Source organism: Pezoporus wallicus, unplaced genomic scaffold (assembly GCF_028554395.1).
Source record: "Pezoporus wallicus isolate ANWC-B61680 ecotype Strahan unplaced genomic scaffold, APGP_CSIRO_Pwel_v1 contig_7506, whole genome shotgun sequence".
Lineage (NCBI taxonomy): Eukaryota > Metazoa > Chordata > Aves > Psittaciformes > Psittacidae > Pezoporus > Pezoporus wallicus.
The window spans coordinates 1,101,498-1,126,785 of record NW_026637546.1 but is presented as its reverse complement, the minus strand read 5'-3'; the positions used below and the strand labels follow the sequence as shown (position 1 = coordinate 1,126,785).

General features: G+C 43.6%; 1 protein-coding gene across 1 annotated transcript in view; it reads left to right on the top strand.

Annotated features, from left to right (window-relative positions):
• DMRT1 (doublesex and mab-3 related transcription factor 1) overlaps positions 1-25,288 on the top strand; it is a 56,651-nt gene that overhangs the window by 12,066 nt on the left and 19,297 nt on the right. Inside the window, exons 3-4 of the mRNA XM_057406095.1 lie at positions 9,563-9,846; positions 19,345-19,507. Coding sequence (XP_057262078.1) covers positions 9,563-9,846; positions 19,345-19,507 — 447 coding nt within the window. The remainder of the gene's footprint in view (positions 1-9,562; positions 9,847-19,344; positions 19,508-25,288) is intronic.

Below are 25,288 nucleotides of genomic sequence, written 5' to 3'. Positions count from 1 at the left end.
CTTTATCTTGGAAGGGCTCAGGCAGGAGACACACAAATTATTAGAAAACCAGAAAACGTGTCCTGGAGTGAGAGACAGCAGTTTATTTTGTCCTTCAGTGACCTGCTTACCTAAGATTTAATTAATGCCCAGTATGATTGATTGTGCTTTTGTCAGCTCAAGTTGAATTTCCTCTGTCATTTTGTGGGATAGGTTTTGATGTGAACAGAAACAGCATGCAGATGCAGAATCCCGTGAAAAGCGTGTGTGTTGGGTGCATCTACTGTGGAGCTCAAGCACGATGGTAACAATAACTTTAATTGCAGTGTCTCACAGATTTTCTTGAAATGTGAAGTCCGTGCTTCATAACTTTTATCCTAGAGTGCCTCCTTTTGTCACATGTTGTTCTTGGTAACATGTCCCACTTAGGACTGGTTTAGCCCTTCATAGGTGGAACTGGAAAGCCTTTTTCCACTTTGCTTAAATGACCCCTCCAGAGTTATTCCTAGAGGGGAGAAAGAGTAATACTGTTCTTTCAGGGTAAAAATGGGTATTGTTGTGGCAGTGGAGTAATCCCTAAGAAGGACAGCACAGCCATTGGTGTCTTGATGGATACAGCCATCTCCTGCCCCAGGACACATGCCATGTGCCTGCAGACACCTCTGCCATTATGCCTGCTCCTTACTGACGATGCCAGCTGAACTCATGGTCCAGCAGCTGTGGCAGGTGAGGAGTGTCAGAGGCACCAGGACTCTGCCCTGGCTGTCAGAGAGCTGCTGCAGGAAAGGTGCTATGACTGCTGGTTTTGTCTTGGGGTGCTGAGAGGAGGTGGAAAGATTCATAAGAGTTGGCACATGGCAGGTGCCTGGGTGAGGCTTAGCTGTGATAAGGTGAGGGGGAGATCAGTCTTTGTGCACTTCAGCTGCAAGGAAGAGGCCAGGAGCCTGCAGAGGATCAGAGTTGCTGCACTCCTGGTTTTCCTTTTTTATTTCCTTTTTTTTTTTTTTTTTTTTTTTTTTTAGAAAAAAATACGTCTTTCTGCTTGGAAAAGAAAGGCATGTATCTGCTGAGCAAGTGTGTTCACTGGGTATGGTCAGAGAGATACTTATGGACTGTGGTAGCAGTAAGCTGTTTTGGCTATGATTTATTCTCTTTAGCCTGGAGACACAGCTGCTTTTAGCCCGTGTGTCTGATATGGCTGATAACAAATTTTTTGACCTCTTCCTCTAATAGATGTTAGAGCACAGCTGGGCATCCAGGGCTGTTCAGGCAGTCTCAAACAAGGAGGAAAACTGCTGGATTTGGTGTTTGAGCTTGAGATGAGGTTGTTGGCAGTTGGGGAACGGAGGAAGAAACATGCGTTTCTCAAAAGCTTTCTGGCCAAAACAATTGAAAGTACTACAGAGATGGTTTTCCATAGGTGAGTTCGAGTAGGACATCCCCGTATGTCTCAGAAATGGGGCTCTGGGACAGGGGTATGAATGCAAGCTCCCCTTCTCTGCAGACTCTGCTCTTCACTTTCACTTGCTGGCTCAGCTGACTAATTGCAGACTGACTCTTCCTTGTACCACTGTTAAGGTTTCCACCTCCCCACTGTCTGAGAGCCAGCACAGACTGATGGCCCAAGGTCTGCAAAATAGAGAAACACAGAGGAGTGGTGTGTCTTCACAGCAGTGGCTCAGGTAGCCATCTCTTAGGATCTGAATTCAGGGATGCTTTCAGCAATCTAGGGTCCATGTTTTTTCACTCTGCTTTTAGGGAGAAGCTTTCACTGGCAGATCTGAAAGGCCTGATTCTGCATACCTTGTGCTATAGTAATTTATACTGCACACTTGTAGTCCACAGTGAGTACCTTTATTTGTCATGGTGGCATGAAAGTTATCTGAGATCTTCTTGTGTTTGGGAAGGTTTTTTAATCACACAGTTCAAAAGCATTAAAATCAAGAGTTTTTACTAGGTTTTGCTAAACAATAACATCTTACATTTCTTCAGGTAGTGATGTGGGTTAAGAGTTTTATACACAGAAGCGTCCAAAAGAGAGGTTTTAAGGTAAAGCACCTTTGGGAGAATACTGATAGAGGACTAAGGGGAAAACAAAAACCAGGATTCAGGGAATCAGCTTTTGTTTTCTTGGGAAGGAATCAGACCCTGCAGTGTCTGTTTGAAGAAGAGGGACATAGTGTGTGGACTTACAGTATGGTGAGGCTGTTAGCTGAAACAAATAGTACTGGGATGCAGAGTCAGTGTCTGGTCCTTCACAGAGGGCTTTGAGAGCAGTGTAGATGAAAACATGGTCCTTTGTGCACTCACATCTGCATCCATAAAGGATAATCCCTGTGAATCTCATTGGACCAAATGTGCCTTTTCGGAACCTGTACTGCATTGGCAGAAGCTGTAAATTGATAGCGGAGAGTGTTTAAAGCTCCCTCTCTGCTTTCTGAAGGAGCAGTAACTGGGCTTCTGTGTGAAAGATTATGGTTCAGCAGAGTTACACAGGTATAAAATGGTATAATAAGCTGAAATGGTGGAATCAGATTCTGGGGAGGGAGGGAAGAAAGAAGAAAGGTGGCATTGCAGCTGGGACCTTCTCCAGAGCCCGATACTCGGGCTCAGCTAAGTGTTACTAGCCTGTTCCTCAAATTACTGTTGAGATTCTCCATACTCTTCCCATTCACTTCCTTCTCTCACTAAAGAGGTTTCCTTCCTTTTCTCATTTTAGCTAAAGCAGGAAGTGGGAATAGGAAGGTGTTAGTGTGTAATATTTTGTGCAGTGTCACTATGCAGGGTGCAAATAATAAATCGCACACTGCATGCTTAGACAATTTACTGCTGGCTTTTGTATGTGTGGTGACAAGTGCTCAAAAGGTCAAAAAAGCTTCCTTAACAAATTTGATAAGATAGTGCAGTGAGCTGTAACAGCATAAAGTCCTGGGGACCGTAGACCAGAATAGAAGAAATAATTATGCATGGTAATGGGTAATTACAGATAATGGCCTTTTTTGGGGGTGGCAGAAAATACACAGCCCCACAGTCTTGCCTGGAATGAACATTGTCTAGCACATTAACTTTATAGCAAGCTAAAAGTTCAACGCTGGAACTGAAGATAATCTGCAACTTCTAACAGGAAGAGAACAGAAATAGTCCTCTCAAAGGCAGAGCAAGTATTCAGGTTTTGTTCCTTGGGAGGCAGAGTGTCTCAGCAGAAAGTAAGTAATGGTGCCAGCTTTCTTTGACATCTGAAATAGCTCTGTCGTGATTGTCTGGTGGGAGAAACATATTGTTCCAGTGTTTCTGATTAGGGAGTGATTTCACACCAGCCTCATTCAAGGCTATTGTCCAACCTCAAAGCCAGCTGTGAATTGAACTAACACATTGCGAGACTTAGTATTGCCAGACCAGTTAATGCGAGTGTACTGATGCTTTACATACTGAGCAAGGGAAAATTGTCAGGTACAGATCCAAAACTCTTGAGGTCTGAAGACAAGTGTTTCCTGACTGATTAATTCTTAGTGTCTCCTGACACAGAGGCTGCTAGCAGGAAAATGTTAACATCACAGTGATTAAAAACAGTCACTCTGAATTGAAAACTACAGGAAATGTAAACTACCAGAAGCTGAACACTGCTCACTGGTCAATGGCTGTGCTTTCCTGCTCAAGAAAACACGTTACTTGAGTAGTTACAATTCTCCTGTGTTTTCAGTGGTCTGTCTGTGCACCTGTAGAGTCTCTGTAGGCATAGAAGAAATGAAAACTGCTAATCATAGGTGCATATAAGAACTCAAGTCAGTATATGCACGCAGTGAAATTCTCCTAATTGCCACGCTGCATATACAATTCCTTTCCTAAAATACACAATCACATGGAGACTGTCAGTTGTTATGGTCACATGAGTGAATTGAACTGTGCCGTTGCATACTCCCAGACATTGATACGTGATTGTATGTGCTATCCTGATTCTTCCAACTGTTCCTGGTGTGTGTGCATCCTAAGCTGACTAATGCTCTCCCCCAGATTGCCAAGTCAGGTCCAGTAACCATTCTTAGTAGGCAGTTGCATGCTACCACCCTGTTTTAGATGCTGAGAAGGTCTGATAATACAGACTTTGTACTATTGGACCTTAGCACTAGAGGCTTGCCCAGGGATATTTGAATGTTTAAATTGCTGTTATCAGCATATAATAAAATGTGTAACTGGCCCTTAACAGTACCAGTAGCAATAGAAAATACCACATGCTTATATACAGAGTGAGTGAATGTTAGAGACAGAACTTTAGTGTTTGCATTTCTTAGTGTGTATGCTTAAAAACACATTTGCATCGTGAAATGGAGATGATGATGGAAATTCCTGTAAATTCCCTGACATTTCACCTCTCCTCCCAAAAACTAAGAAGGGAAAGAATGATCTATATACTGGCTTCTGCACTGATTTTGCCATGCGTATCTGCAATTCATGTAAATTGCTATAGCTTTATTGAAGTAAATGATCTGAGACTGGTTTACATTAAGTGAGGACTGGACCACTTGTTTTTCACCATGCTCTGCTAAGTGAAAGCAGGAGCTCCTCATAGGTTACAGAATGTGTAAGACCCATGTGTGTAACTGACCCCAAGAACTCACCTTCCTTAGAAGAAAATCCCAGCCATCCTGAAATGAATTACTGGTTAACTACTATTAATATACCATAGAGGTTGAGAGTCGTCTACAACACTGCAAGATCAATAACAGTATTTATCGTGCATCTTATTGATCTTCTATGAAAGAGCGGGACATATTTCACACTGTGTACATAGTGCAAAAAAAGTAGCATTGGTTCTCTACAGGAGTTGGTAAAGGCATAGAAAAGAGCTCAGAGATCAAGGGCACAACTGGTTCACCGCAAGAGCATTGCTCACACATGAAGAGCCTCTGATGGCCCTAGATTGTAGATCAGGTGTTACAGAATCTGAGTGAGAATTTTACCCATTCTTCTTTTTTTTTTTTTTTTTTTCTTCTAATTCTGTTCCTTCCTGTACATATTCGGTCCCATATTTTTGTGTCCTGTTTGCAACTTGCAGAATGTTAAATTTTGTGTGGGCAGGGGAAAGACCCAGGAGCTTTTCCCGGTTTTTCCGTGTAAAGGTTCAAGACAGCTGAGGCATGAGCCTGGCTCCTGCAGCAGACCTCTGGTTTTAAAAGGCAGGTGGAGGGACAGAGTGGGAGCCTGATGGTACAGCAGCAGTTGCCTTGTTGACAGCTTAATTCCTCTCAAAAATTGCTTCCCTTAGAGCAGTGAACCTCAGGGCTGCCTGCCATGTGCAGGCGTTGTAACTTGGCAAGTTCTGAGGCAGGGGAGGACCCTCTCCTTGCCAGGAGATTTATGTAGCTGTGTTGAATTACACTTGGGAAAACAAACAAACCAACGAACCCAAGCAACAAACCACAGCAACAGCTGAAAGCTGCTTTCTTAACCTTGGTGTACTCTCTTTGGTGGTGGAAAAAGACTGCTTGCTGAGTGACCAGGGGTGAGGCTGTGGGAAGGTTCAGCCTGTAGGTAGGAGTCAAGAATTACTCCAAAAGAAGGCGGCGAGAGGAACCCCAGCTAATGAACATCTAGTTACAGCCACAGCTTCCAATAGATCCACTGTGTTCTGCAAATGGTGGTTGTGCCTGAGGATGCTGCTGCCTAGGAGTGGTGTGCTTGCACATCAGCTGACTGCTACACTTTGTCTAGAGAGAGCTGGCATAGATAGGGCAAAAACTCCCTGGGCATACAATAAATGTGAAGTCTTCTCTCGGCAGATCTCCAAGTGCCTTGCTTTATCGCTAGGAGAGTTTTAGCAGAGTTCTTTGGCCTTTAATTCTGTTCCCATTGGCAGTTAGCACTTCTTTGAAGGTACCCTGTGTAGGTACTGGCTGGTCTGACATGTTTTTCTTCCTGAGCTTTCATTGCTCAGGAAAAAAAGCCAAGACTTTCAGGGCTTTCTCTATTAATAGCAAAACTCTTTGCCCTTCATGTATTTACAGTTGTGTGTATTTTTTGTGTGTTGTATGGTGTATGCATTAGGTGACACAATCAGCCAGGCTGGATGGGGTAAGAGCTGCAGGTCTGCAGACCTGCCCTTGACCCGTTGTATGCTGGAGTCACCAAAGACTTGCTCAGCTCTCCAGAGGCATGCTTCCCTCAGGTTGGCTGGTGAAACACTGCAAGGAGTTTAGAGTAACCTTTGGGGTGCTTTGACCTGGTCTGACCTGACATCTGCCCAAAGTCCAGATGGCACAAGAGTATGTCTTCTGTGAGGGAGGCATCTGTCTTCTCCTGAGTGAAGCACCAAATCTCCAGATGCCACAGAAAAATAGCAGAGACTTGTCCCAAACCATAACACCAAAGAAAATCTCATCCTCTAAATTCAGGGGAAAATGTGAGTTGAAGCATGTGGCAGCTTTCTCCTGTTCTTTGTCAGGTGCTGCCAGTCCTTCCATCTTCAGAAGCATGATGTGGCTTGAGATTTAGGGAAGAGAAACTCTTCTGGCTGTCTTTCCATCACTGTGGCAAGAGTCCTTGTTCTGTATGGAGCTCGTTGTGTCTGTCCCTTCACTTGAACTTTCCCTTTTCCCATGGCTCCTGTTTTTATTGCTAATCTGCTGGGGCACATCCCTGTGATGTGGCTGCAGCTCAGAAGGAGTGTTTGCCAGGGATGTTACGAGGACTATGGATTCCATAATTCCATGTATGTAAGAGGAAAATGCCTGAGGCTGCTGACACCTGGAGATTTATGTGTATGGGTGCATGGGCATCTGAATGAGCAGGTGAATGGCTCTACAAACTCAGTGTTGAGTTTTGAGAGGACAGCTGATAGTACTGTAGAAGCTAGTGGGGAGTGGAGAGACAGCAGAAGGAAAGCAGAGGACCATTCTGGTGGATTAATAACAACACTGAGTACTGAACTGCTGGCAGCTGTTGTGCCGCTAGATAAAGGAGAAGTGGGCTGCAACAGGTCAACCCCTTTGCACATCCATGCAAATCATGGTAGCCCCAGCCACAGATAAGAGGTAAAAGTGGAAAAGAAAGAGCAAAAAGGTTTTGGTTTGGTTTTTGTTTTTTGTTGTTGTTTTTTTGTTGTTGTTTTTTTTTTTTTTTTTGCACCTATTTAATGCAGCAGAGGACTGTCACTGCTGCTTGCTCTTTGGGAAGGAGCTGTAGGACTACCAGCCACTGGAACATCACAGACACAGCAAGGATGTTTGTACGATTTTGTGGGTAGCTATGGGCAGGTCTGTGTTATATCCTAGCCCATCTTGTCCCATGTTAGGAAGTGTAGTGCATGAGACTTTTCCAAAAGTTGCAGCAGAACCTGCTACATTCTCCTCCTCTTCAGTTGAGCTGCTCGCATCTCAAGGTGGCTCACCTTTCGTGTGTAGATGTAGAGGCCCCATGTTCCTGGTGCTAGCATTCTTCATGGAAGGTATTATCGCTTCTTATGATGCCCTGCAAGTGGACACTGCAGAGGTTTCAGAAGAAACTGCACATCTGTGCAACATAGCACAGCCCTGACAGAAGTTCTGTGGCTGGCTGCCTTGTATATTTCTGTCTCCTGTGAAATCTGTATCCCAGCAGGGAACATGTTAGAGGATTTTGCATTTGGCTTCTATTTTACATTATGAAAAGCAGAACAATTAGACTGCAGCTTTATTTGGGAGCTAAGTCCAGGGGGTGGGTCAAACCATGATTTATCAGAACTGCTGGCTTTTCAGTGCCAGTGGTCTAAGTTCTGGTTTTATCAGAAACACTGACAAAAGGATTTGAAGAGAGGCCTGCCCAGAAGCAGAATAATAGCAATCATAAAATCTCATAAAAATATGGAAGTTCAAAAACTGTGAAGGTTTTTTTGTAGCATTGTGGACTCCTATGTACAAATCAAAGAGGTGCTCCCAATGAAAAAGGCTAGCTGGCTTGTTTCTCGTTCATATAGGGCTGTGGGGCAGAAAAATCAGATGCAGGAGGCATAAAACATTCTGCTAATAATAAATGGGTATAGTTCATTGATGTCAACAAAATGTCAGCAAGAGCTGAATGGGGGCACTGCATAATTTAGTGACCTGGAAGGATCTGTGATTGCAGACAGCTTTCATTACAGCTGCAGAAGTGAAACAGAATTGCATTGTAAATGGTAGTAACTGGTAAAACCGATCATTTGATCTAGTGTGTAGTATGCTGGAAGCTCTTACCATGACTCTGAGAAGCTGGTGAATTCCTGTATTCGTTTTTCAGGTATGTAACCAAGGTACAGATACACCAAAAGATGCAAGAAAACCAGGCAGTCCCTGCCTGGCATCCCTGTTAGGGGTATTATTTCGTATGTGTCTATTGTCCATGCTGCTTCATCTCCTCCACATGATAACCTTTGACAGCTAATAATTATGCTTTAGGCCACATCTTCTACTTCTCCATGGTAGCGTTAAACAACAACATAGGAAGAGCAGGAGCTCCTTGCAGAAACGATCATTATGCTGCGAACACTGTGTAGGGGTAGGTGCAGGACAGGGTAACAGGGATGTGAGGTAGAACCAGAGCTGCAAGGATGGCAGGATTTACAGTAGCTCCCTTGTTAAATATGTAAATATGTATTCACCACGTAGTTAGACTTTCCAAGGTTGTGGCCGTTTATTGCTGTGGCTGGCTCAGCCAGGCAGCTGATGCAGCATGCCAGAGAGAGCGTGGCTGTGGCATGGTGCCGACAAGCATCTTCCTTTTTCATCCTCACGAGTGTCGCACTAGACATTAGAGTGAGAAAAATGGGACTTAAAACATCCACTGAGAAGCCCCCTCCCCCTAGGGAACAGCAGGGAAACAGACATTTGTGGGGACAGCCTGTGGGGAGTGCAGACAGCTGGCCTGCAGTCTGGCGGCACTCCGGAGTGCAGGCAGCAAGTCATGAGCAATCCCCTCCTCCTCCTCTTTTGCCAGTGGTGTGGGAACTTGTTCTGCTCTGTGGTTCTGTAGGTAAACAGAAGTTAAATTTGGGTATGAAGGCTGGGCAGGGCCTTGCTCTGCTCACTCAGAGGTAACATGCGTTTTTGAGACACCTTGGCTGATCATGGGGGGCTTCCCCTGCTGCAGCTTCTTTTGGCTTTGTGGCTGTTTGTCTTTTTCCAGAGGCATATTCAGAAAATGTCTTCTCACCTGCAGGAAACTGGCTGGAGAGAGGTCCTGTAGTTACAGTCTTTCTGCTTCCAGGAGGTTAAAAGAGACATGGCACACTGTTACAGTATAAGAATAATAGGGGGCTGCAGCCTTAGCTGGTGTAAATCATCACCAGGTCACCTGATGCTCCTTGAGGACTCAGAACATCATCTTAACCTGCAGTTGGCTTTGTGTCCTGTTTTGCAGTCTCTAGTGTATGTAGGTGGTGGTATCAGGCTTTGTGTGGAAGTCAGTCCATGTGAGTTTCTACCAAACATCCAGCCGTGTTTCCCTTTCAGCTCCCCCCTCCTCCTATTTACTACTCTCTATCCAGCCTTCAGGAGTAGTAGCTCATCAGCAGGTGAAATGTAATGGTCTTCATGGAGCCTCCTGTCTCATAATGGCTTCTTGCTTTCTTTTCCAGAGGGGCGGATGCTCATTCAGGACATCCCTTCCATCCCCAGCAGAGGGCACTTGGAGAGCACGTCTGATTTGGTTGTGGACTCCACCTACTACAGCAGTTTTTACCAGCCGTCCCTGTATCCTTACTATAACAACCTGTACAACTACTCCCAGTACCAAATGGCAGTGGCCAGTGAGCCCTCCTCAAGTGAGAATGGGGGTACAATTGTAGGGTCGGCCATGAAAAACAGCCTTCGAAGCCTCCCAGCAACTTACATGCCAAGCCAGTCGGGAAAACAGTGGCAGGTATGATGTTACGGAGGTGTTACAGGGAAGAGTGAGGTGGGTGATAACCTGTTTCTCAGGCCTGATTCTAACCTCCTGTTAGCTGGTTTAATGGCAGTGCAAAACCACAACCAGATTTCTGGGTGGGATTAGGACCCATGTTAGGAGAATTAGCTGTGGCAGTTATGATGGAACACAATGAAAGCAGTGATACAGGTATAGGTAGGCTGCCACAAGCACGGAAAAAGGCCACTCACTTGATTTTGTCTTTTGAGTTATGACATAGGAGATTATGAGCTGTTTTCTGGAGAAGGAGTCCAACTGGATTCCCCAAAATAGCATCCTGGAAGCTTCAGGTGTCATTTCTGAGAGACTTTCCTCTTCAGGAACCTGGTCTTTCCTGTCATCCAAGTCTCTGAAGTGACCCAGGAGACTATGCTGTTGTGCAGTGGGCTGGTCATTGTCAGTTGAATGTGACATGGCATGTTGTGTTGTGGCAGTGTCAGCTCCAGGGTTTGTGATTTCAATCTGGGGAGCACAGTTTACAGTCTGTGCCTGTAACTAACTTCATTAGTTAGGGTGTAAAACCAACTGAGCCCTCTCACTGTAAGACTTGATAATTGTAGATTCCAACTTACTACTAGCTGGAGACTGGAAAAAGTAGAAATCTGCCAAGAAATGGGATTCTTGTCAAAGTAAGTGGAGCCATTTCCGTCACCCTGAGGGTGTTTGGTCTTGGGCTGCAGTGATGCTTCTGTGTCTGAGATTGAGCTCAGGGAGGGTGCACTCTCTGAGAATCTGTATGCCCCATGTCCCTTGTCCAAGGGCAGGAGAGGGCAGATCTCTTGTGTAGAGCAGAGCATCAAGAGGGGGCAGGCTGCCTTCTTACAAAGGCTGTGTTATGAAACCACTCAACAATGAAAGATGAAACGTCCACCAAAACTTCCTTTCTGAAGGGAACAAATGGGATGGCCCATTTGCTGACAGAGCATTCCTGTAGCAGTTCTGGCGCAGGAACCAGCACTGAAAGAGCATTTAACTTCTGATACAAAGGAGCTGGAACTAAGACCAGAGTGATTACAAGTATTGCAGCAGTCCACATCACCTTCAGTGAGGTTTTTATATCATTAGACACTTTTTTCATGGGAAGGTCCTGGAAATGCAGAGGCATCCTCTCTAGCTCTGCTGAATTTGATCATTAGACCAGGGTGAGAGTCAAGGCAAGCTTGGGATAGGATTTTGTGTGTGATAATAAGGTGAGGTGCCAGTGCTGTTTCAGCTTTTTCATTTTGGTTGTTTGGGTTAACTTGGCACATCATAGTAGAGTGTTTCAGATGAGAATTTATTTCTGAAGTTTTTGCAGTACCTAATTTGGAAGAGACTACTGCAGAACTGATGCTTGGAAACACTGTCACAACACAAATGAGGGGCAGCAACATCTGTCTTCTGAAATTGATGTTTGTGCAGGTGTGTAGTCTCACACTTCACCATTCCTCCAGCCAGCAGAGATGTCTGTGATTTTACTTGCTTGAGAAAAAGAAAAGTAAATTGAAGGTATGACTATCCTAGCACATAGTGTTTGAGGAAGAGAGACGTGAGGGTATGTTAAAAAGATGTTAAACTGTTAAACCTTGGAATGAAGATGATGTACTCTCAGTTCTGTTGTCGTCTTCTGTCTGTGTTTTGAAACTAGACTGTGTATGTATGAAGTTTGGGACTAGAGGGTCCATTGTCTCACTGTGAGATCGCCTGTTTCTTGTGGGACCTTTGACAGGCATTAAAGAAATAAAAGCTATAGCCTGTTTTTCATGGATTTTTCTCTTCAGTCCCTGCAGAATCTGTAAGAATCTGGCAGAGTCTTCTGTTTAAGTGCCACTCAAATTTGCAGGATACCAAAAAGGTAATTAAGGAAAAAAATGTTGTCAAAAAGAACCATTTCCCTTGCACCGTCAGGCTCCAGGTGCTGTTTGTTCAGTCCCACCTTGTGGGATGCATCACAGAGTATTCACCTCTAAGTAAATGTAGTGATTTACCTCACCTGAGATTTTAATTTCTCCTGGCCAAATCTTTTGGGATCTGTCAGTGCTGTTCTGATGAGGTGTTTGTGCGGAGAGACTAGAGGTGGGGCTTTCTGGCTGCAGTGTGACATCTCCCCAAGCTTCTAAATTGCCTAAAATGAGAATGTGCCTCTTCTTTTCAGAGGGAGAGTGTAGTTCAAGGTGTTGTGTAAATAGGCTGTTTCTCACAGGCTGATCTGCAAGAAGGATTGTTGTTGCTGGAAGAGTTACAAATCATGGGGTTTGAATATTATTATGACATCATTACATTGCACAAGTAACCGTAAAAAGTTTTAGTGAGAGCCAGGCTAGATAATGTTTGAAGGTGTGGTGCCAAGGTTGTAAAACCTTACTGTGTTGTAGGGGGAACAAGCTCTTAGCTGCAGCACATGGTTAAACATCAGTTTTGCGCATGGAGGTTTACCAGCAACAGATGATCGCAAAAGGAGTGTTAAATGAAGAAGAATGAATTAGTCTTGTCAAGCACAGTAAGGAGTTACAGGAGAGTTTCAGAGAATGATCCGCAAAGAGGAATCAGACCTTGCTTACACCTTCAAGGGGGTTCCGTGGCAAACCCATGCAGGCTGATTCTCCAAAGGAAACACGTAGGTGTATCTACACAGGGATTTTTGTTGGAGTGCCTGTACTGGTTGGGTTTATTTCTTTATATGCATGGGATTTCTTAACCAGTCTTCCAGGACAAGAGAGTCTCCTCATGTGAGCAGTAGTGCTTGTAACTGTTTTCATTGAGGTTTTTGATTTTTGCTTCTTTACCAAAATTGTAGCTGTACAATGTTTGCTATAACCGAATCAGGCTAGCTGGCTAAGCTGTGAGTCACAGGAGGGTTTCTTTGCATAAGCTACCCGTGTGCTGACTGGAAGGTATCCTATTTGAAGGCATGTAGATAAGACCTCTGCCTTTTCCAGGCTCTGATAGTAGAGGCTCGCTTGTCCTGGAGTAACTTTAAGCAGACAAGGAGAATTGCATAAAGTAAGATAACCTGTGGATGCAGACAAAAGCCTTAATCAGCCCAGCTGTCTGCTCTTTCAGAATTCAGGGAGAAAGGGAGAAAGGGAGGAAATGTGTGTGTATGTGAAGGATGGGATGAGGATTAATGCATCATTGAATCTTGGCAAATAAACAGAATCACTCAATCTTTAATGTAGATTGTCAGATTTCATTAGTCTTCATTCTTTGCTGAGGCTTGTGTATTTGAGTAGATTCATAGAGGTGCAACTTTATTTGTGTGTAGGTTTTGTTCATTGGTACAGTTATCCTGGAAATTCTATCCATTGTGATTTGTAAGTATAATGAAGACAATACTTTTGGTCAAGAACCCTTCAGTCATTTATATCCTGCTGCTTTTGCCAGCTGTAAGACAGGTAATCAGATACGTCTAGTGTTAACACCTGAAGAAAAGGCAATCCTCTGTCGCAGAGGAAATGCAGATGTGGTGATTACTGTGCATCTCCTTCACTAGAGTTCTGTGTCTGGACCCTCCCTTGAAGCTTTCATAATTGTGCGTTCAATCCAGTTAACAGTTAAATGCGTTCACCAACATTAGTACTGCAAGTCAGGGCATTGTTGTATACAGTCTTCTGAAATCAGTTTCACTGCAACCCACTTTAGGGGCAGCAACTGCAAAATGGTGGGGTGACTGCAGTCTTTTGTACCACAACAGAAGTAAAACCTGGATGGACATACCTGAGTCTAATCAGGTTTCATTCTCCAAGCTGGCCATGAAACTGCTGGCGTGTGACTCACAGCATAAGGATTATTGTGACTCCTTGTGAGTCACGTGTCCTCTCCATAAAGTGTTAAAACTCTTACAACCATTAAAAACCTGCAAGATACAGAATGTGCCCCACAGCTGGGGACCAGTATCTGTGTTTTCTTTGTTACCTTGGTAACTCCAGGCATCCTGCTTCAGAGAAAGATTAAGGCTGGCCAAGAGATTTTGGACAAATTTCAGAATTTCATATAATTTCTGTTTCATGCTCTGAGGTGGGCTTTTACTGTTGTTTTTTGTTTTTTTTTTAAATGGAGCTTGGCAAACCAGTATTCTCATTCCTTAAACCAGTTTAGAGCAAACAACTGAAATAAGTATTTGTGAGAGTCAGACTGAGAAACTTTACGGGAAATTTTAACATATTTTCTAATATGGGAATTTTATTTACTATTTGGCAGTGAAAGAGTTAGCTTTGCTGGGGTAGAAAGCTGTGTTTTAAGGATTTCTTTAAAAGCAGCAAACATAAAAACCTGTCTTTCACTAAATCCAGAAGAGTGTGGCTGTGATAGGGCAGCTAGCAGTTTGAATTCTTAGGAATAGCTGTTTGCTAGTAAAAAAAGATTAATTTTTTTCAGCTTCCACAACCTGTTTCTAGTTTCTGGCATAGTTTTTCCTCCAATAAGCCTGGACTTCTTACAGGTCTATTGTGTGGTGTAACTCTCCAGAAATAGGTGTAAAATGTTTGTTTGTGTAAATATATACACATACATATAACACAAGTCACCTGACACAATCCCAATTTTATGTGTAAGTAGTGTATTATATACTGTATTCATAACATACCCTTCACACTACAGATTTATGCTAAAAGTATCCTAATGTTTCTGACAGCTCATGTGTGACATGAATGCAATCCATATTTCTTGGAGGAGCTAATCTAAGCTGTTTATTTTCCGATACTGCTGATAGGGCTATATCTCTAGGTGTCACCGCAGTTGAGATTCTGATGGTAACATATTGTTTATGGGTCACTGCCTTTGTCTAAAAGAATAGGTTGGAACAGAATAGCAAAGGTTAATTAAGTTTGTCTATCAAGGAGCGACAGATATAGATGTCTCTTGTATTTTCTGTGCTAGAATCAAAGTAAGTCAAGGCAGGATATCATAGACTTATTTTTAGCTCATGCTGGAAAATGTGCTTAGCTGGTTTTAGGAATGAAACAAAGCCACCTTGGGCAGCGCAAGTGCAGCTGTAGTCGTACAGGGTCAGCTCATGGGCAGAAGCATCACAAGGTGGGAGAGTAGCGGCAACCCTGGTTTACAGCTGGGGAAACTGAGGCAGGGAAGTGTTAAATAACTTGCCCCCATCACACATCCTGCAGATGACAGTGGAGATTCCTGATGTGTGGATTCCCACTCTGGTGCCCAGTGGCTGCCTTGTCACCTCATGTCATAAAAAATGACGTGTGAATTCTGTTGTTTGCAGTCAATGACACATAAATGCAAAATATAATTTTATGCCACCCTAAAGCTGGCTTTATTGTTAAGATCAAGGCAGAAGGAGCGAGCAGGCTTTGTTAAAACTTTTAACAGAGGTTCTCTGATGTTTCCATAGTTACTGGTGTTGGTTTAAGCATCTGTTGGTGAGTCATGGGTGAGACAGAAGGATGGAAAGCCTGGGCGAAGTGGCTTGGCCCAGACCATGGGGCACACCAGTGGCAGAGTCAAAGGATAGTACTTTGATCTCTTCTTTGTTCTGAATTCTTTGCAGCTGTTTTCACACAGGATTAGCATCTGCAGCCTCCTCCTGCTTGTCCTTTTGGGGAATACACCACATGGTCCAGATCAACTGCAAAATGTGAATGTACTGCTAAGAGTAATGCTGGCTTGCTTGCAAGGAGATTGCAGCTGGCAGCTTCTGAAAATTAAAGATCTACCTGGGAGGTATTTTGTCTGAATAAATCACCTGGGAAGGGCAGGACTGTTTTCTAGTCTTCAGAGCTGGAAGGAGAACTTTCTGCCTGCCTCCTCAGCTCTTCCTCGGTGAAGAAGATATGTAGTGGTTATGCAGATGCTGCCAGGAGCTTGGAGAGGAGGAGCTTTATGTTGCTTTTCCACCACCTCTTGAGAAAGCTTTTACAGGGGAATGGTCTGAACTGGTGCAAGAGCATTCTCTTTTCTTTGTACTTCCCTGTCTTTTGCTAAGTATTTTGTCACTGTTGGGCACTGCTGTAGTGATGGAAAAATTCTGCTTCCGGCTTGCATGTTTGCAGACAAGCTGTAGCTGCCTCTATGATTCCTCGTATCAGCTTCTCAAGGGAACATGGAAAGAATTTTCGCTGAATGCATGGTGTTTTAATCAGGCCATATTTGTTTGCTCATAAGTTCTACGCATGCCACTGTTGCTTGAAATACACATCCTGTAAGAAGTTACTGAGTGTGTGCTGTGTTGTACAGTTTAGGGGAACCTGTAAATGTTGAATAGGCCACATGTGTTTCTCCCACTGAAGTCAGAGAGGTACTTGGTGAATCAGTCCTGCTCACAGAGTGATGTGTGGCCAGACAGGGACGTACTGTAAGTAAGCAATGCAGAGTTCAACTCTGGAGCTCAGATTGCTCTCTGCAAAGAGCAAGTGCATGCCCTTCCCCTCCACAGCACTTCCTTACCTAAAACATGCCTTGTTCTTCTGGGGTGTTGCTTGCAGTGATACAAACCAGAGTGGTTTGTGGGGCCATCCCATCCCCTACCTGTCTTGGCCTCGCTGTAGGGCTGGAAAGGGCAAGGGAAGCAGGAGAAGACACTAGAGGGCCAGGCATCTCCTACTGTGATCCCTACATGACCGCAGTGTTCCTCCAGGACAGGAGCCAGGGGAGGACCTGGCATCTGGCTGCAACACCTGGAAAGCTGATTTGCCCTGATTTAGAAATAATACCAATATTTCATGGCCTCCCAATGGCTGTTTTATTTCCCTTTCTGGCACCCAAAAATATGCAAGGACTGTCCAGAGCTGCAGGAGTTAATACAGAGCAAATGCCCCTTCTCATGGAGTAGTGATCTCCTAAGCCCCCTTTTTAATGCAGTGCTAAGGTCAAGAATTTTTACAACTGGTTGTTTTTTTATTGTTACTGTAAAATAGAACTGCTAAGCTCTATAAAAAGGAAACCTTACGTTTCAGATTTACTGCAGTGTGTATTCTAAACAGTTTAATAAAACCAAAAGCTTTTAGATTTCTTCAGCGATTAATACACCGCATATTCTTTGCAGAGCCAAGCCTGTGGCTGTCGGTTCATAGACTTGGTGTGGGTAATAAGATTATAAAACATGTCTCTTGCTAGCCAGCTACCACACGCTAATACTAATACTAGTAATAATTCATTGCATCCAGAGATTTTAGGTAGGTGGTTTTTTTAAGAAATGGAGAAAAACCCCAAGAAAATGTTTGAAGGAAACAGGTCACTGCATCCACTCCACAAGGAGAGAAAACATGCACATGATCATTTAAGTCCTAGGGAGTGATCCCTCCATTTTGTTACAGCTGAAATAATGCTGTCTGCTGTAGGAAACCTTCTCTCCATTGTACGTGTGCACACATGCACTTGCACAAGGGAGAGGTGGGGATGTGAGGACCACGGCTGCTGCCTGCAGCCCTGCCCCACTGAGGGAGAGAAGATAGTGCATGGAGAACAGCAGGCAGAGAGGAATTCACTAACCCTTTTTCCCCCAAGTGCTTCTAGAGCTGTTGAGCTTTGTGGATGTGCAGATGCAAAATGCCCTTTGGACTGAGTTTTTGGGCAGTTCATGTTGCTAATCCATAATTTCAGGGTGGAGGCAGCCTGGGTTTTGGTGAAGAAGTCTGTACAAAGCACAGATGTCTGTTTCCAAGAGAAGGCTGCCGTTTTCAGAACAGCAGAGGGATGTCGGTGGCTTTTTCAATTTCAGGCTTCCTTGGGATGATACGTGGCATTTTTTTAAAAGCAATTTAGTGTTCATCATGCATGGAACTTGAGTGCATATTGAGCTTTCTCTGCATGCATAGAGTACAGATGGTACAAAAATTACATTTTAATTATTGCTTTAAATTACAGTAGAAAAACTTGCTCTTTCACAGGCTGAAAAAGCATGTCCTGCCAATCCCTCAGTCATGTGCAAATACACGTGACTGTGCTGCTGTCAGAAGACAGGCAGAGGTGTACTTTGCTTCCTTGTAAACAGCCACCCCTCTCTCTTGCCACTTCATCTTGCTGTAAACCTGGCTCCACGTGGAAAGTGGGATATTGCCCTCTGTCTCAGCACCAGCAGAATTTAATGTGACCGAGCCACGTTATTTCCAGCTATGCATAATAAAATGAATATTGAGTTATTAAGGGGGCCCTAGGAAAACAAGGGGTGACTCCATTCTGGCTTCTCACTGGAGGTGCCAGTGGCTCCTTCTGCCAGGACAGATCCTGGGTGTCTGCTGGGGCAGGGCAGCCATCCAGGACAGCAGGTTCACTCCCTGCCCTCAGTGCTCCCTGGCTCTGAGCTCCCCAGCCTGGGAAGGCCTGAGAAGCAGGGCTTCATGAATGGCTGGCTGTGACCCACCACAGCAGGCAGAGCTCCTCTGGCTGAGGTATCATGTGGCTGGAGAAGCTATGAGGGACTTCTGCTTGTGAAGATGATATCTAATGGCGTAGCTGGATGTACATTACTGTTGGCAATGCTGCCATTATACCTGTGATTTTTTTCTCTGCCTGGAAGCTTTCCATATTGCAATCATTCGCTGCCAAAAAGACTTAGGGAGAGCAGGTGGTGTTACCTTTCCTGTTGAAAATCTTAATCTTTTGAAGTGTTTGGCTGCATTTTTTCAGTGCTGTAGCCACATTATATTGTAGGGCTTTGGAACAAATAATAGCAGATGGCATTTCTTTCATAAAGATCTAAGGAGATCAGGTTGGATTGTCTTAAGAGTATTGGAGTAGGATAAACCTTGATTTCTGAGTGCTGCCAACTTTACTGCAGGTTTGGTCTGGTGGACACTGTGCTGACACAGCGGACCTTATGGCTGGTCTCTAGCTGTGGCTCTGTTGAAGGCTTCTCATGTAGTCTGTCCACAGCTTGGTTTTTCTGGGTAAATCAGGAAAATATTTTTCCATCTTACTGGATCGCAACAAGTGATGCATCTGTGTATGCGCATCACTGCTTGGGTGCTGTGGAATGTGTGCCAAGGGAGCCGGCTGGTAGGGCTGTCCTTAGGCACCCTGTAGGTCTCTAGCAGAGCAGTTACCATCACTCTTAGAGGGGCTGTTCCCTGGGGAGGTATAGGGATTCGATGGACACTTTACCTCTGACGCTGGCCAGGTGTGTGCAGTTGAACAGGTCTAGAAAGCTTCTCATTGTGTCGTCTGTGCCATAAGCAGAGGACTTGGCATGAGGCTCCTTGCAGTGAAGGGTAAGCTCCTTGCAGTGAAGGGTATGTGCTTGTGTGCCAGGTGCAGCTCCTGCTGAGGTAAGGTGAGTGAGCCAGAGATATGCCAGTGCTGCTGCTGTTGCTGCCAGGTTGCATCCCATTCCACACCAGCTTGCCTGTATCTCAGCAGTGTGGGCATGTTGTCAAACAACCAGAGCAAAAACCCAAATCCAGTATGTCAGGATTTTACTTTCATTTACACCCTGTGCGCTTGTGGGGCAGTGGGCAGGGGGGCAGAGGCACTTGGGCTCAGCTTTCACAGACTGCTGTTGGCTTCTCTCTACAGGTGAAGGGTATGGAGAGCCGCAATGCCGTGAGCTCCCAGTACCGCGTGTGCTCCTACTACCCGCCTGCCTCCTACCTGGGGCAGGGTGTTGGTGCTCCCACATGCCTCCCCCAGATCCTGACATCTGAGGACATACCCTCCTACTTGGAGTCAAAAGTGAGAGGTAAGTGCACACACCAGGACATCTGGGACCACTTTGCCTTGGGGCAGGCTCCCAGGAGGTGTGGGTTGTGCTGGGAAGGAAGCAGGGCGTCAGAGAGCAGACATTTACAAGGTGGTGGCTGTTTGCTGGGAGGCTTGTGGCAGCATAGGGCTGTTACTGTACAGTAGTGAGACCTTGTGTTTAAGAAGTCTCGTGGTTCAGGAGTGCAGTTAGTTGTACCTTTCTGCTCCTGTGTATGTCTCTAAGCTGTATGAAGAGTCACTTGAGGTGCTGTCTTTGGTGCTCACCAGCTGGCTGCCTCACAGAAACAAAGAATTATCTTTGCCCCACCACAGAATTATCTTTTCTCAAAAATGCTGTCCATGATTTTTCCGCAAAGGCTCCCACTGAGCCTTTGCCGTCCTCTTCTTTCTGAGCCATGAATGTGAACTATTCCTGCACCTCAACAATGTCATGAAGCCCTTTGCAGACTTGCTTCATTGTTCATTTCAAACTCATCACACTTTGTTACTTAATTTAAAACTACTGCAGATAAATTTTTCTTTCATGTTCAGGGCTTTTTGACTATCCTAAGGATTACTATAGTCTGCAGTAGTTTCCAGGTGAATTTACCCTCTGGTTTTGAGAACGTTTCTCTTGCTTTCTTGTTCCATTGCTCCAGTAGCTGGTAGAGTGTACCACAGGCATTAACATGGCCTGCTGGAGTAGACCAGCTTCATGGAACTGATTTCCTGGAACCGAACAGTAACTGATGCTTGAGAAGTAAGAAGAAAAACAAAGAAAGAGTAGGGTGATACTACTTCATATGTTCATATGTTTTGGAAGGTTAGGTGTGTATAAAGTTGTACCTCTGGTACTGAGCTCTTGAATTCAGTAAGTCCGACCATTTATGTTGAGGAGGTGGCTGCTCTTTCAGAATGGCTGTTTTCTGAAAATCTTCCAACTACCTGTGACATATCAGATAGATGAAGAAACAACTCATGGTGTGATGAAACCTTACACTTTTCCTCCTTCTCCAGTAGTTCTAAATGGCTTGGAGAAATCAGTGATCCTTGGTTCATTTTCCTTCTCTTTTCTTCAGTTTTTTTTCCCTCTTCTCTGACCACCATTGAACAATGACGTCTTCCTTTCTGCCCATCGGTCAGAGAAGCAGTTGGCTTTATGCTCAACTGTGTTTGACACTTTTTCTTGCATCCATCACTACTAACTCACTAAGAAGTCTTACCAGTCGAGTGTTCTTACAAATAGACAAAAGACCTTATACCCTTTGTTCCCAAATGCACTCCAGTGATTTTTTCATCACTCTAGAAAACATTGTGTGCAATGTGCCACTGATTTTTAAACTGCATAAATACTGTATTTTCAATAATCCCTGACTGCTTCTCCAGACAGTATTCCACACACAGATATTGTTCCCTAAGTTACACCATCAATCAGAAACCGACAAGCAGTGAGATGTAATTTACTGAGATCAAACAGCATTTTCCAGACTCTAAAGAAGTGTTTTTCCATAGCAGGGAGCTAGTGAGTGAAAGAGGCACCAATATTTTTGTGAGAAACTTGAACATGTGAGCAGGACCATACCCATTTAGTAGGTTTCTTAGAAGCTTCTTTTTCCTGATGCATGTTCTTGAAGGAGATGACTGCTTTTACATTTTCCACCTACAGACAAAACAATATTGTCAGGCTGTTAGTCAATGATTTACACTCCCATAATGTTTTTCTTTCTGTGTGCTTTTCACAGTCCTCAGAGGGTTTGAGGTTTTTTACCCCTTTGTTGTTATCGGTGTGAGGGCTGAGTCAGCCAGCAGGGTGTGAGCAGTGGATCCTGCGTGTTGAAGAGGGTGGCCCATTTCCATGAAGTCCTGACTGTCCATACTGCAAGCAATGTCTCTTGCAAAAGACACTTCTTAGCATTTCTCCGTTGGTTGCTGGGCTGAACTTTCTCTATAACATGAAGACTGCTTGGTATGAAGCCTGGTGACATGTTTCTGCAGGATTAGTGGTTGCTGCTTGCTGAAGACAAGTTTAGCATGTTTTAAATAAATGTGTTTTACTTCTTCCTTTTCTGTGGTTGAGGTGGCAACCATTCTCGGACACTTCTTTTCTTTTCTATGTTCATAGATTTTAAGTCCAGAGGGAATATTAGGATCATCTAATCTTGCTTTATAGTGCAGACTGTAAAACTTCACCTGACAACACCTGTAGCAAGCCCATAACTGATTGTTTCTTTAACGAAGATCTGTGTGAAGGCTTATGTATTGTTAATCCAGAAATTTTACAGGAAGGTATAGGAGAGCAACAGGTCAGAATAAGAAGTTCATTTCACAGTCAACTTTTCAAAACATCAGAAATATGTATCTCTAACAAAAATGGTTACTAAATTCCCAGGCACACATCTGGGATGCTCTGATAACACATGCAGTCTGTTACCCACGTTTTAGTTGTAACTTCAGCTTTGCAGAGGTTTTGTCAGCTTATGTATTATCTCAGTTAGTATTCCAGTCAGACTCTTCCATTAGTTTTGTTCTGTTAATTTAGCTGCCTGCTTAGACCAGTCATATTGAAGGAAAGGAGAGATGAGCTGGCAGACCACTGATGTACACTCTCTTGTTTTTTATGAACGAAGCAAAGTTCTCATGAAGCTTTTAACATTTGTACATGAGATCATACCGTGTCACAGTGTGTTGCATATAGTGATGGGCTACATTTTCTGAATGGCAAAACACCGTCATTCAACCTCCTTGGAATTTGAAGTGGTTCTAAGTAAAGTGGTTTTGCTTCCAGCTATGCACAGCTGCTGCCCTTCCAGCTGAAACTGGAAAAAAATGAGGAGAAAAAGAAGATAAACCAATGACAAATGGCAAAAGAATGTTTTCAGAGGGCTCTCTTAATTCACCAGATTGTAAGTTTTATATAGTAATTTCTAGGCAGGAGAGGGATTTTGTACTCTCTACTTGGAAAAGGTTTTTCCTCTCCTTTTTTTCTGCAAAACCAGTGAGAGGGAAAGATGTATGAGACACTGTTATCAATCCGTGTGCATGAAAAGCATGCTTTAAAACATGTCTTTCTTTTGGAAGAAGCCAAGGTGACAGATCCTTGTGCAAAAACTGGAGGGATTAGAATGGGGTCACAACAGAGTATTTCATCTCCAAAAGCCAAGTAGCCAAGGGCTCCTTGATTGCTGTGGGACAGGGCTTTTTTTTTTTTTTTTTTTTTTTTTGTTTGGGTATTTTGTTGTTGGCTTTTTTGGGTTGGTTTTTTTGGGGGAGTGGGTGGTTTTTTGTGTTTTTTTTTCTTTTTGTGTGTTTGTGTGGTTTTGGTTGGTTGGTTGGTTTTGATTTTTTTGTGGGGCTCTTTTGTTTGTTTGCTTGCTTGGGTTTTTTAAGGGGCCTTTTCAGTATTTGCTCACAGCCCTTAATTGGATAGCACCTTCCACTGATTTTGAGTCAGCCCATCCTGCACTTAGATTTGTGAAATAACTGCACAAGACCTTAGCTTTAGAGAGCTGAAGACTAGATCACTCATTCCTGGTCCACTGTCTCCACTGAGTAAAAGTTGAGCATTCACTTATGTGTATGGGAGTGTTTTCCAGATTTGGAACAGTGGCACAAAATTTAACATTCAAATGGATGCAAAGGAGAAACATCCCTGTATTTGAGACACCTTTGATTTTAAAGTAGTTACCTTGTCTTAAAGTTGGCATGGAATAAACGTTCCGCTTTGTCATTATTATATGAAATGTTGAGGTAATTACTCTGTGTGTCTGTGTCAGTGGTGAAGGAGATGGCTTGCACTGAAAATGTTGCTGTAGCTACTGAATGGATTTGAATTTTTGTTTTCTTGTCTTAAATGTGAGGATGGTTGGAAACACAAGTAATGAAGCACTGTAGCCATGCTGTATTTGCAGCTTGAACATAAAGCTGGAGCCTGAAGCTCCTCCCAATGCAAATAAGAAAAACTGATAAAAAGCATTCATTTTGATATGTAAAAAATCAGCAGTTTTGTGTAAATCATCTTATGAAGGAGAACATTTCTGGTAACAGGATTTTTGTCAGCAGAACAGCTTCCAGCACTTCCGAAACACTTTTTCACTGTCCTCTCTAGAAGTTGAATAACAGATATCCCCAGCTTTACAGTTGTGGAAGTCAAGGTGGCAAGGACTTTTCCAGGGTCGGTGTTTAAAGACTTGGCCGCCTGTCTCTCTGCTTAAGACAAAAAGTTTCATTTTAGCAAAAGCATCACTGGAATGCAAGGAATGCCATGCGTGCCAGGAACATAGTGGAGAGGTGGATGTTTCTTTCAGACCAGGTTACCATGCACAGTAGTTAACACCCCTTTCTGAGGTTTCCTACATAGAGTATTTTCACATGAGCCTGTATCCTTGAAATGCCACACGAGATGCTTCAGAGCCACAGATGGCACCTAGTTCTAGGATCGGATCAGAGAGGTCAAGGAGCCCTGGTTTGCAACAAGTTTTTGAGACCGTGTCCTTGAACCTGAGCTGCTTTCTGCAAACATTCAAGTTACACAGATGGCACTTCAACACAGCAGCCTGGTTTGGTATGACTAAGAAATTACCCTGTAGAGCAGGAAAAAGCCTTGCACCTATCTGCTCTTTATTTGCAGCCAGCTGAGAAGATGCACTGATAGAACTATGCTAATAAAGCAACTAGGAATTGAGACAGAATAGTAGAAATTCTGGAGGAATTTCCAGAGAGAAGGAAATTCTCCTCCATCAGAAGGTTAGAAACAGTCTATGTAAGCTACAGAGTATCTGTTTCAGTCCCAAGATGTCCAGGTGGTGGTGAAGTGTGAGAGGTAGCACTTCTACTCCTTTTTCCGCACTTCTTCAGTAGGTCATCAGCAGATACATGTTTTGAATTTGGAGGGGTTTCAGCCACAGAGTGTGTGGGGAGGACAACATTTTGCTCCCAGAGCTGATACAGTGAATCAATATTTAGTCTGTGTGTTTATCTGTGCATCTTTTGTTTAAAAACTGACCTGTATTCAAGAGTATGCTGTCCTTAGTGGTGAAGGAACAAGCAGTGTTTGATGAAAACTTGAGACTGTTGTTTTCCACCAACTGTCCACCTTACACCAAACTTCTAGAAGTAAATTTTGAAGTAAGACCAAAAATCTAAATCTGCAGGTTTTTTACAGTCAGCTCAAGGGGTCACTTGGACTTTGCACAACCATTTTCTGTTGTCGTGGTTTTTTGGTGTATTTGCATTGTCCCCTATACACTTAAAGTCACGATGGCTGTGGTGTATGTGGCTTCCCTTAGGCGCTCATTGCAAGGATGGCAAGCGGATTTTATACTGCACTTCTGCAAGCCGTGGTTTACATTGCTTGTTGAGCCTGGGCATTCCAACATTTTACAGGTATCTTTTGGCAGGTGCCCTTTTAGCATATCATTTGCATTTTCTAGGAAAAGTTTAATTTTGGGCTTACCTGACTAGATAGTTGTTGGGCTTGGGGACTTCTTTTAAACAAGCAAGTTGATAACCCTGATTTGTGACATTCTTATTAATACTTTTTAATATTTCATCATGTAACTGTAGCTATCAAAATACATTTGAGAATGGAAAACATATTCAGTATAAGCTCTGATAACTCATTTTTCTGTATATTGAGGGCTTCCTGTACTTCATTGGTGTGTGTTGTGAGGTTGGATTGGTGAAGATTTGACCGAAACTAAAATAAATTTATACTGTCTGCAGGGAGTTTCTGAAAAGAAATTAATGTAAGTATTTGCTTACATCCCATTCTGCTGCAGTT